General features: G+C 39.4%; 1 protein-coding gene across 4 annotated transcripts in view; it reads right to left on the reverse strand.

Moving 5' to 3' along the window:
* Positions 1-3,469: 3,469 nt before the first annotated feature.
* Positions 3,470-17,068, reverse strand: part of MTTP (microsomal triglyceride transfer protein) — a 61,826-nt gene continuing 48,227 nt past the window's right edge. For all 4 annotated transcript variants that reach the window (XM_082726794.1, XM_082726793.1, XM_082726795.1 and 1 more), the window contains 7 exons: positions 16,335-16,546; positions 14,015-14,112; positions 13,770-13,891; positions 12,207-12,434; positions 8,672-8,796; positions 6,324-6,494; positions 3,470-4,842 (listed from right to left, as the gene is read on the reverse strand). In XM_082726794.1, coding sequence (XP_082582920.1) covers positions 4,671-4,842; positions 6,324-6,494; positions 8,672-8,796; positions 12,207-12,434; positions 13,770-13,891; positions 14,015-14,112; positions 16,335-16,546 — 1,128 coding nt within the window. In that variant the 3' untranslated portion in view covers positions 3,470-4,670. The remainder of the gene's footprint in view (positions 4,843-6,323; positions 6,495-8,671; positions 8,797-12,206; positions 12,435-13,769; positions 13,892-14,014; positions 14,113-16,334; positions 16,547-17,068) is intronic.

Raw genomic sequence — 17,068 nt, forward strand, 5'->3', positions numbered from 1 at the left:
CTGTACTGCCCTACTTCCTGCCTTTCTGCATGCTCCATACAAGAGGTTTAGATATCCAAACCATACTGCACTAAGCCCCGAAAGTTAGAGGACCACTTCGCTCCCCAACTAGTTGCAAGGTAAAGGCAAATAAAGTACCAACGAACCTCGTTGATAACAAATAAGATCAAAGCTGATTGTTATGTGAGAACATTGCTCACCACCTCTCTAATATTAAAAACAACATTAATGAGAGTAGAAAGCATTTATCAAATGCTACTGTATGCTTGGCACATGCATTATCTCAGCTTAAAATAACCCAGTGAAACAGAGATTATCATACCCATGTTAGAGATGACGATTGAGTCACATGCCTAAGATCATTCAAACAGTAGGCGGTGGAACTAGAATTCCAAACAGGGCCTCCTTTCTCACTCCCTGCCATCCCCACTGATCTTTAGTTAACAACTAAACTGATGAAGAGTAGTGAAGCTTCAGTTGATCTGAATCTGGAAGATTCTTGATGCCAGGATAGATGCTTTCCTCCTCCCCATATTTAGGGAGGGCACATAGACTATTTAAATCCTTTAAACTTTCAAATAAGATTTTATGAATTTTCAAATATATTACTTAGTGAAAATAGAACTAGAGCCGTTCCCAGATGATGTGAGCCTGCCTTTTATGTTCTGTGATCATGACTGTCTGTCTGCCATTCCTCCTCATCACCATCTTTACCGGCACTATTCTCTTGGCTATGGCTATTCTTACCACCCTTATTCAGTGGTGTCCTAGAGATTCTAGCCAATCCAGCCATAAGATTAAATTAAAGAAATTCAGATTGGAAAGGCAGAAGTAGAATGATCTCTGTCTCCAGACGGCATGATCTTTTACATAGAAAGTCCTAAGTACCTACCAAAATTAATTAAGTTCAGTAGGGTTGCAGGACTCATGATCAATATATAAAAACACTTGCAACAAACAATTTAGATTTGAAAGTAAATTTGAAATTTGAAAATAATTTCATTTATAATAGCATCAAAAGGAATAAAACATGTGGGATAAATTTAACAAAAGAAGTATAAAACTTAGACCCTGAAAGTCATAAAACACTGTTGAGAGAAATTAAAGAACATTTAAGTAAGTAGAAAGATGCTCCGTGTTCACGCATTTAAATTTAAAGTGGCAATATTCCTAAAACTGATACACAAGCTCAACACAAGCCCTATCAGATTCCTAGCTAGCTTCCTAGCTAGCTTTGTAGAAATTGACTGGCTGATCCTAAAATCCATATGGAAACTCAAGGGACTCACAACAGCCAAAACAATCCTGAAAAAGAACAAAGGAGGTGAACTCACACTTCCTATTTCAAAACTTACCACAAAGCAACAGTAATGAAGAGAGTGTGGCATAAAGATAGACATACAGATTAATGGAATAAAACTGACATCCCAAAATGATTGTTTATAGTCAATCGATTTTAAGCAAGGGAACTAAAAAACAATTTAATTGGAAAGAGTCAGCTTCCAACAAATGCTGCTGGGACAATTGGATATCCATATACAAAGGAATAAATTTGGACCAGTTACTACACACATTATATACAAATTCACTCAAAATGGAAAAAATACCTAAATTTAAAGCTAAAACTGTAATACTCTTCATGGAGGAAAGATTGGTTGGCAAAGAAAATAGAGGTCTCTAAGTATACAAGCACTCCTGGTACTATCAGAGACGGAGACACAAGACCCACAGAAAAAGGGCATTGGCTCTAGAATTTTGTAATACAGCTTAAAGCCTTATAGTTGCTGTCCCACATTGGCCATTCTCTTAACTACTGTCTGGCTTCTTCTAGCAGCAAATTTTTAAAAACCAAAATGATCTGGAAAATATAGTATGAATATAGAATTCACAAAGTCAGAGAGCAGGTCTTGGAAAAGACCACTTATATTTGAATCCTGGTTTTACTATTATTTAGCTGAGAAAATGTCTTCTGTGGGGTGAATTGTCCAAATGTCTTCTATGCCCCAGTTTCTCCATTCTATTGTATTGGCCAGTTCAGTAACCACGAGCCCCACAGGGCTAGCAAACATTTGAAATGGGGCTAATCCAAATTGAGATGTGCTACAGGGTATGCAAATTATATAGCACAACTCAAAGATCTATTCCTCCCCCCCAAAATATCCCATTAATACTTTTTATATTTATTACATGTTGATACAACACTTTACATATATTAGATTAAAAACACGTTATTAAAATTCATTGCACTGGTTTCTGCTTATTTTTTTTAAAGTCATTGCTTGAAAGTTAAAAGTGCTTCTGTGGCTCACCTTATAGTTCTATTGGACAGCAATGATCTATAACATGGAAATAATAATGCTACCTACTCAATATAGTTATGGTGAGAATTAGATTATCTAATATATATATGATGTTTAAAATACCTGCCACATAACAAGCACTAAATAAGTGTTAGCTTTAAAGATATTTCTGAAGGCGGCCAGGTTCAGAGAAGCAGGGAACAACTTGTTGTGTGCAGAGATCTAATGAGATACAGGGAATGGCAGTAGGCCCTCCACAGCAGAAATGCAGCCAGACTAAATCCTTCAGGTTTGCAGGAAGAAGCTGACAGGGCAGAGGACTCATGTCCAAGGGTTGTACGCTTGCCCGGCAGACACCTTTGCTGAGGACAAAGCTGTCTGGACACTGATGTTTGAAACAGTGAATTGGTCAGAATTAGAGACAGCAAGTGAGGCTTACAGTGGTATTTCTGGCTCCAGTATATCATTTCAAAATATGGATTATCACTCCAGCCCTCCTAGACTTCTACCTTGTTCATCCAGAAAGGAGTCAGTGTTTGTCCTATGCTTCAGGTTTCTTATCTCTCTGGAGGAAGTTAGAGCTGGTCAGTGCTATCCATTCTCCAAAAGGGCGACCATGGTTGATGGAGCCAGGCAGACAAGCTGTTGGGAAGTATTATAACACTAATGTCCAGGACACCACACACATCACTCTTGAGTCAAATACTATTTTGCATTTTACAGAAGCAGTTGTGGTGTGTTAAGCATCACCTGGCTGAGGTTCCTTGGCCCATGACATCTTTGGCTTAGTGTCCGAGGTCAACTTGCTTTTGCTGTATGTAGCATGAGTGTCTTTACAGAATGCTTCTCCCAAGACCAATGCCGCCATGACACATGGCCCCTTCTAGGTTTTGATTCCTGTCTTTCTTCTCATAACACCACAATGAAGGTGCCAGTCCAGAGCCTTATGGAAACTGGAATTAGAGCTCGTTTTCAAGTTTGCAGGTACTGACAAGGTTCTGACTGTTGGTAATCTGTGGCTCATGTTCCACAGGGCTCTGACCTCCTATTAGAGAATCCATCCTGTTCTATAGAGTGTCAGAGGCTTACAGTGTATGTGTCTGAGCTCAGAAAGTGGCAGAAAGAGAGAAATATGGTGTTCAAAGTAATGGAAGACAAAGACAACTCAATAGGATGTCCATATATTTATTTCATCACATATCATTTAAAATTTACAACCAGAGGTGGGCTAGCTAAACTTCCATTGCATGTGTGTATGTGTCTGTGTTTAATGGACAAATGAGCACCTGTGACCTGTTTTGAGTTTATCACTAGCAACACATACATCTTGTTTATTAATAGGTATTTGAAAACGTTTAACATGGCTCTTTTAACTTGTACAAATAAAGACAAACTTTTCTTGATTTCATATTTTAGAAGTCCAAATCCATCAGGTTCTTAAAGCAGTAGTAAATTCTCTTGGTCATTCTGGGTTTTGTACAGACTGTAGTCAAACAGACTAGAACTTCTACCACAAAACACTTGAATGAAAGAAAAACTAATGAAAATATGAAAATGTCCCTTATAAAGGACAGTGTCCCACACTGCAGTCTCAAAGGGACACAGCACAAGTAAAATCAAATGGAGTTTTTGAAGTTCGTATTTCTAACTTGTACTGCTAAGTCTAATATCCTTGCAGGGCAGAAGGCAGAGGGCAAAATGGCGCTCTTCTAGCAACGTGACCATGTGGTCAGTGGAAAGATGATGCTGTGTTTGAATTCTGTGTGCCTTCTACCTCAGTGCTTCGTAAAACTAATGACAAAGAGATAAATATCCAACCTTGAAGCTGTGAAAAAAGTCTTTAGAAAGTCTTATTGCCTCCCCCAACTTCTCCTCAAAAAAAAAAAAAAAAAAAAACGGTCATTTCTTGTTTGTTTGTTTTGTTTTTGTTTTTTTCCCCGATTAGGAAAGATATTTGGTAGAAACAAGCATGTGTAAGGTCCTATAGAGGGCTTCAAAAACATTGACTGAAAAATCGTTGAAACAAAGTTGGGTTCTCCTGAGGGTACGTGTGTTTTGTTTTGTGTTTTACAGACAATTGTTTCTCCTTGGAATAACACTTTTACCACTGTACCAAATGGGATGGACAAAGGTACCAGAACACTAGGAATCCTGCTGGAAGTGTCTCATACATTGGCTCAAAATGACACTATCAGTACTACACGGGATTGGGCCCATATTTAATCATTTGAGGTTTTTCAGAGGTTTTTACAAAAATCTTAAATACAGGTAAATATGTAAACACTGTGCTCTCAGAGAGCAAGTATATAGACATGTCACATCGTATCCCATCTCAGAAGACAGATCCAAGTGAAACCTTACCAATCAGTCTCAAAACCAACCGCCAGAACTACTCTCAGGCTCAGGGGCAAACACCACCTTGCACATGTCAGAGTTCTCTTGGTGGAGCGGGAATTCAGATCCCGCTATGAGGCTTTCTTTTCTTCTCCGAGAGACGTAACCTCTGCCTGTGGATAGCCTTTCATACTTGGTCTCAAATTGCCTGCATAATGACAGCAACAATAATAAAATTACACACATATTAAAGGGACCCCACACTCCTCTGAGCCAAGCTACTAAGCGTGTGTACTTGAAGCTTATGTTTCAAAGCAATTTGAGAAAGGACGGGAGTGCCAAAGACTACCAGCTTCCATTCCCATGAATGGGGTAACTGTTTTCTTCCCATTTCTTTCTACACCAACAGATATATTTTGAATGCCTGGAATATGGGAGTCCTGACATATATTTTTCTAGAATGAAGGACCAAATTCCTCTCAGCTTTTTGGAGATGCTGTAAAGCTTTGCAGGCCTTGCTATGTCTCCCACCCCTCATTCCAGGAGCCCCACCTTGGGAGCACTCCCCTTTTGAGTAAGTGGCAAATCCAACTGGATGGAGGCTGAGAATGCAGACAGGCAAACATTTCTAGAGCTCTGGGCCAAGTGGAATGTGGAATGAAACCAGTTAGTCATGAGCCTGGCTTGGTGGTCACTGTATTTCGACCACTGGAAGGCTGATTTTTTTTTTTTAATTCATTAATGGAGATTTATTCTAAATATAAGCTAATATAAGACAACAGCTTTTATTCTGTAAAAATATAACCTATTCATATTTGTACTGATATCATTTATACATTCCTCATATGAGTCATGAAATATCAGCACAATAAAGAAGGTGCTCAACTCTGGTCTTCTTATTGAAGGAGATGATATAAGATATGCTTGGTATTTTAAATATCCAATTGCCTTCATGGTTAATAATGTGTGTCGGGGAGACCTCTAGAACTACAGAAGAGTTGATGCTATCCAAAGCTTCTATTTCCATGTGATAGTATTGTTATAAACAACCGTTATAAGATTCAAAGGACACAGTGTAAATGAGAAGCTGTAGGGTAAAAGAGGTGATAGGAAGCTTCACGAACAATCAAGTATTTGGTATTTGAGACTCTAAGAGTTCTACAGAAAGCAGGTTTTTTTTTTTTTTTCAATTCAAAGTCCCAAACTCTCAAGTTTAACCCAAAACTTAAACAAGACCAAGTTCCTATTGTATGATTACCTAAGAATTATGAATTAATTTGGGCTCTTAAACCAGGGTAAATGATTGCCAAGTATTTTGTTTTGAATTTTTGGTCTAGGAGATAGTTGTGAAGTTAGCTGATAATAAATACACGTTCACTATTTTTGCTGAAACTATGTGGCAACTCTTAGGGTAATTCAAATCCCTTTGTTAGCTTGAAAAAATAATTTCTGGACAAGAATACAATATTATCCCCAGAATCAAATGAATTAGTCCTCATATTTTCTTGGTATCCTAGAAACTGATTTTTAAACCTTTTAATTATTCTCTTATTTATTTAAAGGAAATTTATGTTTCACTGTATTTTTACCATTTTCTTTTAATTTCTGAAACTAAATGCTCAAAACTGGGTGCATGTTCCTGGAGAACTGGAGACTGCCCAGGAACATTCCCCAAGCACTGCCTCTTACCTGAATGGGACTCCATCCTTGTCCATCTGCATGCAAACCAAGAACGGGTACTGAGAAAACTGCACCGTGGACACAAACTCGAGGCCTGCTTCTGTTTCTGCACTGATTTCCAGCCCAGCTTTCACAAAAGAGGAGTCAACGGTGATGCTGCCAACTATTGCCAGAGCCACCCTAAGATTGAGGCCAAAAAAAACCCTGTTACTATCACATTTAATTGATCTGGAATCTGGACCAATAGCTCTAATTTCGCAGGGTCTGAACTCGCAACTGGAAGGAAACATATAAAGGACTACTGTAAGACCTAAATGCGCTCAGAGTTCTGCTAGCAATCAGGGCCTGGCTAGTCCCCTGGATGAGGCCTTGAAGGTCTGCCCTTCCCCTGCACCCCCCCATGGCCTTCAATTCCAGATGTCAGAATGAAGGATCTAGCAGGCACTACTGTGTGATAGCAAGGGCCAAAGGGAAAATGTGCCTGGAACCTGATCCTTTCAAGTCAGAACCACCTGAGCTAGCTTAAAAAAAGTCTAAACTCACAAAGACAGCTGACGTTCAACAATTTTCTTGGTAACTATCTCTCTGTGGGCTTCTATGGAGCTATTTTGGTTCCATTTCATTACTTTCTCTAAAGGGTCTTCAGAGACATAAGTCTATAGTTGTCCAGATATTTGAAAAAAATGTTGTGTCACCAAAAACTATTCCTACAGTGAGGCACGTACAATGAATTGCTCCAGGAAGAACAAATATGGTGGGTTCCCCAGTAGTCGCCTAGAGAACTAGACAGGCAGGTTGGGTTGACAAGGGAATGTGGGTTGGATGACAATGGAGGGATAAACAATCCCAGTAGAAGGTTTACCTCTAGGATCACTCTAATTTAATTTAATTAGACTTTAAATGAAATTGTGTGAAATTATTCCCCCAATTAAATCAGAGCTCTATGCACAGGCTTTTCTGATAGAAGGATACTATCAAAGTTGGCTGTGAAAATTAAAGTCCCTGTTGCTGTTGTTGGTGTAAAAGTAGGTCAGAGGTAGTTTCATGCAAGTCCCTGAATCCCTTACCATATCTTCTAATATCTTACACTCAACAAAGGCTAAAGAGATATTTTTTAAATGAACAAATGAAAAATTAAAGATAGTTTGGCTACACCATGGATACTGGTAAAGTCTTAGGGATACTGTGTCCTTTTTAAAAATCCAGATAATTTTGGGTGTGGATCTTGTTGATTTCTTTCAGCAAAAATTCAATTCCATTTAATTTGCAGGAACTTCTATCTAGAAAATAACTCAAAAAAGGGGAAAGAAGATAGATTCACTGAGAAGCCCTAAATTAAACTGCTTATCCCTCTGATGGCCTGTTTCATTTCTCTTCTTAGGTTCCTTTTAGTAACACTGTGGGGCACCTTTCACATTAAAATGTGCTGCCTTTTGATTTTTCAATTCCTTAAGTACAGTTTCATAGAAATCAAAACTTTAATTTTGCCACTCCTATTTCACTTCTGTCCCACTGTATTTTTAAATATCCAAAAAGGGAAAAATCAATTGCACTTCCATTTTTCTTTTCTTCAATTCCACAACAAACAGAAGAATAATTCTCCTGATTATCACACTGGTTTAGAACCAGTGTCTTATTCTCAAAATCAAACACGTCCATTTGACTCAACATGTACATTAGAAAAACTAAAAGAGTTGAGAACATTTTATTTTAAAAAAAAATAATACTAATGAAAAAACTTAAGGACTTAATATTTAAGACTTCAATTCTGCAACATGTTTTTATTTTTCTCCACTGAAGATAGCAAAGGAGTAAAGATTTAAAATCCCAAAAAGATGGACACCTGGGTGGCTCAGTCGGGTAAGTGGCTGCTGTTGGCTCAGCTCATGACCCCCCGTCCTGGGATTGAGTCCCACATTGGCTTCCTTTCTCAGCAGAGGGCCTGCTTCGCCCTCTGCCTGCAGCTCCTCCTGCTTCTGCTCTCTCTATCTCTCTCTGACACATAAAATCTTTTTTTAAAAACTTTCAACAAGAGGGATAAACTAAAAAGTTTGCTTTGAAGTCACCTTTCCTGACAATTTTGTCAGTTACCAAAGTAGAATAACCAAGAGCAGATGAACTTCTCATTCGTGAAGCAAGCACACCAAATACCAAGCATGATGATTCTTGGCTGAATCGATCAGATAACTGGCCTACTCATGAGAAGATATGGAAAGAATGACTTCCCATGGTTTCTTCCCACTCCGTGATTTAATAATTACAAATAGAAAACATAGGTTTTGAAAAGGCAGAGAGCTAAACAGTTCCAGAAGCATATCTCTGCAGTTCATTGAATAGAATATTATACATATGCTTACCGATTTTTCACCCGGGTTTTAGACTCCCGATACCACAGGCTAAACTCCATTGCACCTGAAATGTCAATAGCTATACCACCCTGCACATCCATATTGGCCTTTAGTCCAGATTGCAACTGAAGCTCCTAGAAGCAAAAATATTTAATAATAATAATAATAACAATACGCAAATTTAGTCTACCCCTCCCAAAGGTATGTTCAATCTCCTGCTATAGATAATGACATTTGAGTTGTGCTAAGGTTGGAGTCTTTCTTGAGGCTTGGAAACACATTATCCTAATCTTGATCCCTAGAAGCAGACTGTGCATTCACTAAAGTATTTAGTCAATGTGTTTATCAGTATTTAGCCTTTAAGTCTTGCATTTTCTGAGGACATTAGCTGGGGTGATGTTGGCTGAAAATTTCTTCAGCTGGATTGCCATCACATTGCCTGCAGACAGTGTTGGAAAAGATAATGGCTCTGGAGAAAAAAAGGCTAAGTATCTTTAATTTTGATATCCCTCCACAGATCTTAGGTTCGTGGTAGCCAGCAGCACGACTAACTTCCTTATGTAACTGTCCTACTCAGACCAAACAAGACCTGATTTCCCTAACTAAAAATGCCACGATTTTGCTTTCTAGAAAGGATCATATTGATCTTTCTGAATTCTCTCCGCTTTCTGAAATAAGTGGCAAGAAATCTCAATCAAAGGCATTGGTTTACAACCAGGTATACCAAAAAGTCTCCTTGTGGCATGAAGCTACTTTCAGTCTAAAAGACACTTGGATGAAAGTGTGAGCTTCTTAATATAGAACTCAGGACACATTAGGAGAGAATCTTAAGAATACTTACAGCTACATTTAGTCTAGAACTAAATATGGTTGTAGTGGGATGCCAGGTTGTCTCATGCATCATAACTAATATTGAAGGAACACAAATTATCCTGAGAAAGCTAGAATAATTATGCCCAAATTTTAACCAATGCCTATGAACTACAGAATCAAGATTTCAGAGTTCTGCATTTGAATTATAACCATGATTGTTCCCAAAGCTCAGTCAATTAAGTGTCCAACTCTTCTTTTTTCAAAATATTTTTTTTAATTTATTTATTTGACACAGAGAGAGAGACAGAGTATAAGCAGGGGAGTGGCAGATAGAATGAGAGGGAGAAGCAGACTCCCCGCCAAGCAGGAGCCCCGTTGTGGGGCTCAATCCCAGAACCTTGGGACCATGACCTGAGCTGAAGGCAGATGCCCAACTGACGGAGTCCCTCAGGCAACCGCAAGCCTCCGACTCTTGATTTCAGCTCAGATCATGATCTCAGGATCATGAGATTGAGCTCCATGGTCAGCATATAGCCTGCTTAAGATTTCCTCTCTCCCTCTCCCTTGGTCCCTCTACTCTCACCTGTGCTCACTCATACATGCACACACACTCTATCTTTCTCTCTCTCTTCCTCTCTAAAAAGAATAAAAGAAGAAGTATTTCTTTCTTTGGATCTTTTCCTTTCTTCCCTATTTGAAAACTATCATCTTGTTAGTCCATTCAATAAAAAAAAGTTCTTTGATGTGGACTTTGGTTTTCCCATTGGCCATATATTAGGTAGATGTCAAAACACACCAAATACCATGGAAAAGACTATTTCACAACTTTGAGACAATGTGCCTTTTGTGAAGGGAGAGCATTTCCACTGCAGTCTGGGTTTTAAGGAGTGCCTTGACTTTCTGGGAAGATTCCATTTCTCTCATGCAAAGGGACCATGACAGAATTCTTAGATGTAGTCACAGAGGAATTTTTCTGAGCTCCCATTGAAGGTCTAAACATTGATCCCTGTAGAGGGACACACCACTCTTTCTTTGTGAAAGGGTCTCAATCACATAGTGCAGTGGTTCTCATTTTTAAGGGTACAAAGTAAGTGGAACTAACACTTTTGAGTAGCTACTGTGTCCCCAAAGCTCTACATTTGGTATGTCATTTAATTCTCATACTAATCTTCCATGGTCTACATTACATCTGAAGATTGAACAGGAAATCAGGCCTGGTAGCCACACATGGAGGCAGAATGAATACCCAGACTGTCTCTAGGGAGGACACTTTTCTATTACCACACATGGCTATCACACAATCATAACTCTCTTGTCTCCTGGTGTGTAAGAAATCATGTTCTGAGAAATATTGTAATAAAGATCATAGGCTTATGTCCTCATTTGACCCAGAATGCATATTTATTGAAATTATTGCCTATGAGCTACAAGAACAAGATACATTACATTTGTAGCTAGTGTGACCCCTTGATCTTGGACCTCTGGTCTCAGAGGTGTCTCTTAGAGTTCAAACACTGATATTTTGAAAAATTATCCCATTGCTTCCATTCAGGAAAATATGTTCTTTGCTGGCTAAAGAGGATCTCCCTATTAAGCTGACTTTATCAGACATCCTTCTCTGAAGAGTAATCCAATTAGCCGAAAAGAGAGAGTGAGAATAAGCACAGAGTAATTCCATCTGCCCTGGAGGCTTTGACAGGCTATCCACTGCCAAAATTTCCTTCAATGTCAGCACTTGACCTAGAGTGGTATGTGCCTCTGAAGCTGGGATGGCATTACTGGATTGCTCTGCAGAACCTAGGAGCCTCAAACAGCTTATTTGTATAGTAACCCCTGATCTGCCAAGTACTCCAACAGGAAATACACAGACATTGGGTTATGTTTTAATAGCCACGGGATGATCTTTGGCTTAGAATGCACCTTAGGTGCCCTCTCTTAACGAACAGAAGAACTTTACAAGATCATCTAGATCAGGAGTTGGCAAACTACGTCCTGCAGGCTAATCTGGCCCACTTGCTGTTTTTGTAAATACAATATTGTTGGAGCACTGCCACACTCGTTTGTTAATATATTGCTGAGGGCTGTTTTCACTCCAGGGTGGCAGAGCTGAGTAATTGCAATAGAGACCATATGGCCCACAAAGTCTAAAATAGTTGCTTTCTACCCTTTACATAAGAAGTCTGCTGAGTTTGACTTCTAGATTATTGTGTTTTCATCAAGTTTTACAGTCCAATTCTGACCATCAGAGATTGTTGATGGGTAGCTGGGCACACACAGATGGGGCTGTACTGTCATGATTCCTGTGTCTTAAAATGTAGATCACTTCCTCAGCACTCTTATGCCTTCTTCAGAGATTTTATTCATTAAGAATCCATCTCCCTTTCGGAGCACCTGGGTGGCTCTGTTGGTTAAGCACCCAACTCTTGATTTTCTTCTAGTTTTATTGAATTATATATGACATTACTGTACTCATGTTATATTGATTATTTTCTCTTTTGCCCCAACAGTGAGGAGGTATTTTCATCAACTAACAAAGGTGAAAGAAAACCCTGCTTCCCTATAACAAAGAGGAAGCGGAGGAAGGGCAGCGATACCAATAGGGTGAGTGTTTAGAACGTGAACTCCTGGATAGGCTGAACCTTGTCCTGTATCCTCTGGGCACAGAGCACATTTCAAATGTGCCTACAAAAGGTTAGGGATTCAATAAATACTTGCAGAATGAACAGATTACCTGGGAATGATCTATCAGCAGAATGAGTCCCTTCACCACACTGACAGGGTCACCAGATGCTGACAGCATTTTGGACATCAAATCACTGTATCCATTGAAGAAAGTGACAGGTCTGAGCTGAACATCAAAGAGGATGGCTGACATGCCAGCGTAGGAGTCAAGGTTCTCCTCCCCCTCATCGGGAGTAGCTGCAATCAAGGCCTCCAGCCCTTGGGCTTCAATGACCACCTGGGGAAAAAAGGGAGAGAACAGTCCTGAAACCAGCTCCTTGCCTGCCCCGTAAGTGATGGTGAGGCTTCTGAGCTGTGGCTAGAACTTTCCTAAGGCTCAGAAATTCAGACATCTGCAGCAGCTAGGCAAACAACAACAATAACAACAACAAACTCCATGCCTGAACACAGGTTTTCTTCATTTAATGCTTACAACCATTTATCCCGTTTGTAGATGTCAAAAAAAAAAGTCAAATGGCAGAAGTAGAACTCAAAACCCTTCTGTCTGACTATAAAGGCCACGAGCTTTCCATTTTATGAGACTCCTAGTCCCTCTCCCTCCAGGACTGTCATACATAATGGGTCAGCTGTCTTGCAGAGCTCCTAAAAGGAGATGGAGAAATGTTGGGACAGTGGCTATGAGGCTGCTGCTATGAGAGGGAGTAGAGTACCCTAAGCCATGACTCACAACCTTCCTGTCCAACTTTCTCTCTTAAGCTGAAAGAAAAGATGATAGAGGCTCGCATCAAGATCTCTCCCATACACGGGAATCATATATATTCTTGGTCCCCCGTACCCACTGGGTGTTTGGCATTTCCGAGTGCATATGAGCAAACAGATGGTGATTCCTCAGGATGGAAGGACATAGTATTCTGACTAGAGTCCCATCAAAGGCTATAGTAATATAATATGGATGAGAACTCAAGTTTGTGTGGCACTGGATCATTTTAATGCTTAAATGAGCTTATTGAGAAGGTTATACTTTGATCTACATAAAAACTAAAAAGAAAGTATATTTTATGATTAGGAAGCCTTTATAGATCATAACCAAATTTTGGATAAAACTAAAGAGATGGAATTCAGCCAGTTGTCAAATGCCTACACTTTATTCTTTTTCCTTCTGGTAGTACTGAAAAATATAATGGACTCTTCAGAGTCAAAATTTTTATTATAGGGAGTCAATTTCTTCATAGAAACACCCAGAGAAGGAAAATATATTCCAGAGTTAGATACATGGAACATTAAGGACTATATCTATAAATAAAGATACAATATTTTTAAAAAAACATAAGTGAAAAATATTAGCACAATTTCAATGTTGTGAATAGGTTTGCTTTGAAATAACAAACGGATGTTTGGCAAGTCCAGTAAATCAAATTACTTAGGCTTCAAGCTCATACTTGGAATTATAAACCATATAGCTTCCTGCGGATGATGGACTCGTGAGCAACTTAAAGCAGAAGCCACTGTTAACTTATGCATCCTATGGCCTTATCATTGGTATATATGTTATTTTACTTTGGACTAAGTTTTTACATACTTTATGAAGCAAAACTAAAGGAAAATGAGTTACCTGGCTACTGTGAAGATTAGCTTTCCCAATGTACTGAAAGATGTTGAGGTTACTTCTCCTTAGGATGCCAGAACCAGAATAAAGAATGTCCAGGCTGTAAGTAGACGCCGAGTGGGGAGCACCTAATCACAACCACAAAAAACAAACAAACAACAAAAACCCAAACCCCTGTAATTTAGCAACAGTTCCAGCAATACCAACTTGGGGAAGGGAAGAGAGGGAGAACCACTTTTTGGGTGACATACGTTCTATGTAGCCAGTGTAGGCAGAAGAGGACCCACTCTTGGAGAAACGGTCATAATTATGAGTAACCATTTCCTTCAGAACTTGACGGACCATTTTGCTGCAACAAAGAAAAGGAAAAAGCTGCACATTCTTTGTAATGGCTGCTTCCCAAGTCAGATTTGGAAAACAAAAACAAAAACAAATCCTCAGGGAAAAGAAGATGGGGCCCAGTGTTCCTCATGCCACTCCAAGACTGGGGAGGTGCCCGCCGGAGTGCCAGGGGCTTTCCCCTTCATTCCTCAGATATGTGGAATTTGGGTTGGTATCAAAATGACAGCAAGGCGAGGACGCCCAGCTATGAATGGCTTCAGCCAACTGGTGGACACACCTCAGGAGTGGAAAACACATGTTGTATGAATCATCATGGTTCTCTTGTTAAGTACTATATACTTTCAAGGAAAGCTATACCAAACTGGGGGTGGGGTGGGGGATGGTGTGCCAATATATTTCTTTAAACATTTTCCTATGCTCTCTCACATTATCAGTGGCTGATGACATGCCACAGTTCATTTCCAGGAATTTTTTCTACTTACAGAGTTTTCAATTAAAGAAACATCTCAGTAAAACCCATAAATAAATGATTATCTCCTCTAAAGTAAGTCTGAAATCTTACTCCTATGCCTCTATCTTGTCTGATGTCTAAGGAGTGTTGAGGTCTTCCAATCCTGATTACTTAATACTAATCATATCAGTAATAATAAAATTATGGCAATAATACAAAAAATATCAAAAGAATCAGCTAAAGAAATCTGGATCTAAATCTGAGGAAGAAAATTATTGAGGGGAGGGAACAGTAACCCTATAGGTCCCCCCCTACACTATCACTAAGTTATAAGGTATTATTAGCCTGGACAAGAAGGGATGAGGAGGTCATGATGGCTGTCTTAAAATATTCAAAGGGCCTGCACATGGATGAATGATTTGACCGGCTCTTCTCTGCTCTGCTCCAGGGATTGGGGCAAATAGGGCCAATAGGAAGCTTTCAGTTACACAAAGAAGTACTGGTGATAGTCTTTAAATAATGACACAAGTTCCCTCAGAGGAGGTGGGCCCCCTGCCACTGGACTAGTGCAAGCAAAGACTGGACACCACCTGCCAGGAGACTAGATCCCATACCAGAGAGAGATACCAAGCAAAGTGGCCCTATAATGTTCTTTCCAACTCTAACCATTCTAGTCCCGAGAATCTGCCCTGCAGTGTTGCAACAGCTTCCTCACCTTTCCCTGGCTTCTCTCTACCCCAGTGCCTCCTCTTTTACTGTCCCCTGCATCATTAGGTTCACAAGACAAGGGCAGAAAACCCACCCAGGATCTCCTCCACAGAGTCTTATAAAAGCAAACAAAGAAACAGAAGTCAAACCCATTCCACTTGGCATACCTGGCTACAGACAGACTTTGCTTCTTCCTCCCTCGCTCACCTGCTCCTTCCTTATCTGTCCTGCTCTTTTCTCCCTTCTACTCACTCCTTCTGTACCCCTTTCTTTCGCTACCTTTAATTTTTTTTTCCTTTGTCTTTATCTATTTTCCAAACTCCCCCATAATCTGTTTTCCTTTTCAACTGGAAATGCTCAAGTTTTATCTTTCCTGGGGATCCTGCTGTGCAAGTAACTCAGGGAAAATGGAAATTTCTTTTCCAGCCCTCTCAGTTCAGTGAGGAATGGCAGAGAGCTCTGGGGAAGCCCCACTTTGAAGGGAGACATCAGTGAATTCGGAAGAAGAGACCTGAGAATTAGAAGGAAGATGAATCCAGTAAAAGTTACTGAGAATGATGAAGTCTGCTGATTCTCCTCCCCATACCTTGCATAGTCCCAAAACATGAGCCATGCCTGAAGCTTTTAACTTAAGTAGTAGATTCATTGATCTGTGATGGATGAGGCTTCAATGTTAGATCACCAACATTTGGAAAGTTAACATTAGAAACAACTTGGTAAGAACATGTATCACTTTGTTGCACTATTGATAAAAATAGTCCTATCAAAAATGTAGTTGGGTTTTAAAACATTACAAATGTTTGGCAATATATATTTACCAGACTGAACAGGAGACCTAAGTAAAATCATAGAGTTTAAAATCATAGTGCCAAAGTAAAGTTGTTTTATCTGGCCCGCTAAATAGTTCTAGGAGAAAATTTGGCAAATTCTGGTTTTATATAACATAACCTAGCAAAAGGACCATACCATTATTATTAGCCACATGTGTACTACACCAATGTATAAATAAGCTTGAACAAATAAAATAAGTTGGCTTAAATAAACAGGGAAACAGATGCACTCCATCATACCTTGCAGGCATTTCAAAACGTAGGATGTCTTGAACAACAGCAAGCATGTATTTATTCATTTCTTTGGGAAGCTCCCCAATAGAGAGTAGAATGTTTTTTACTTCCATGTAGGATGGATTGTTGTTTAAAATGATAGTGGCTGCAGTAGTGCGTACAGTCTTTTCATGAACTTTACGATTCTGGTGGTATATCCTGTTTAAAGTCTTCTTCACCTGTTCAAAGATGTTCAAACTTAGTGCATATCTAGATTTTTGAAGTTGATATTGTGATAGGAAGAGTTAGTGCTCTTAAAAATAGTCACATTCTCTTTTATTTCCCAGGGTTCTTTGCGATTAGGTTGGGACCATAGTTCTAACCAAAGGACCATGAACAGGACTGCTGCGGGTGACTTCTGGACTGAGACAGTTAAGAGCTTGTGTGTCTTCTCTCTCTCTTCTTACTACTATCGTAGTAAGCTCAGGGCCACATTTTCCCTTACCTTCGTTAGGCATGGCATGAATGAGAACCTTTTCGTAAGCTGAGATTTTTGAAGCCCATTTGTTATTGCAGCATATCATGGCATTAGCTAACTAATATCAATTTTTAAAGATGGTACTAAGGAGCAATGGATCTAGTAACTGATATTTCCTTACAATGAAGTCCCTCAGGATCTTTCCTTATCCTTTTTTAAAAAATTAATCAACTTCATTTTTTTAGGACACATTTAGGTTCACAACAAAACCAAGCTGGAAGTA

Source organism: Mustela nivalis (genome assembly GCF_964662115.1).
Source record: "Mustela nivalis genome assembly, chromosome: 4".
In the NCBI taxonomy this organism is placed as follows: domain Eukaryota; kingdom Metazoa; phylum Chordata; class Mammalia; order Carnivora; family Mustelidae; genus Mustela; species Mustela nivalis.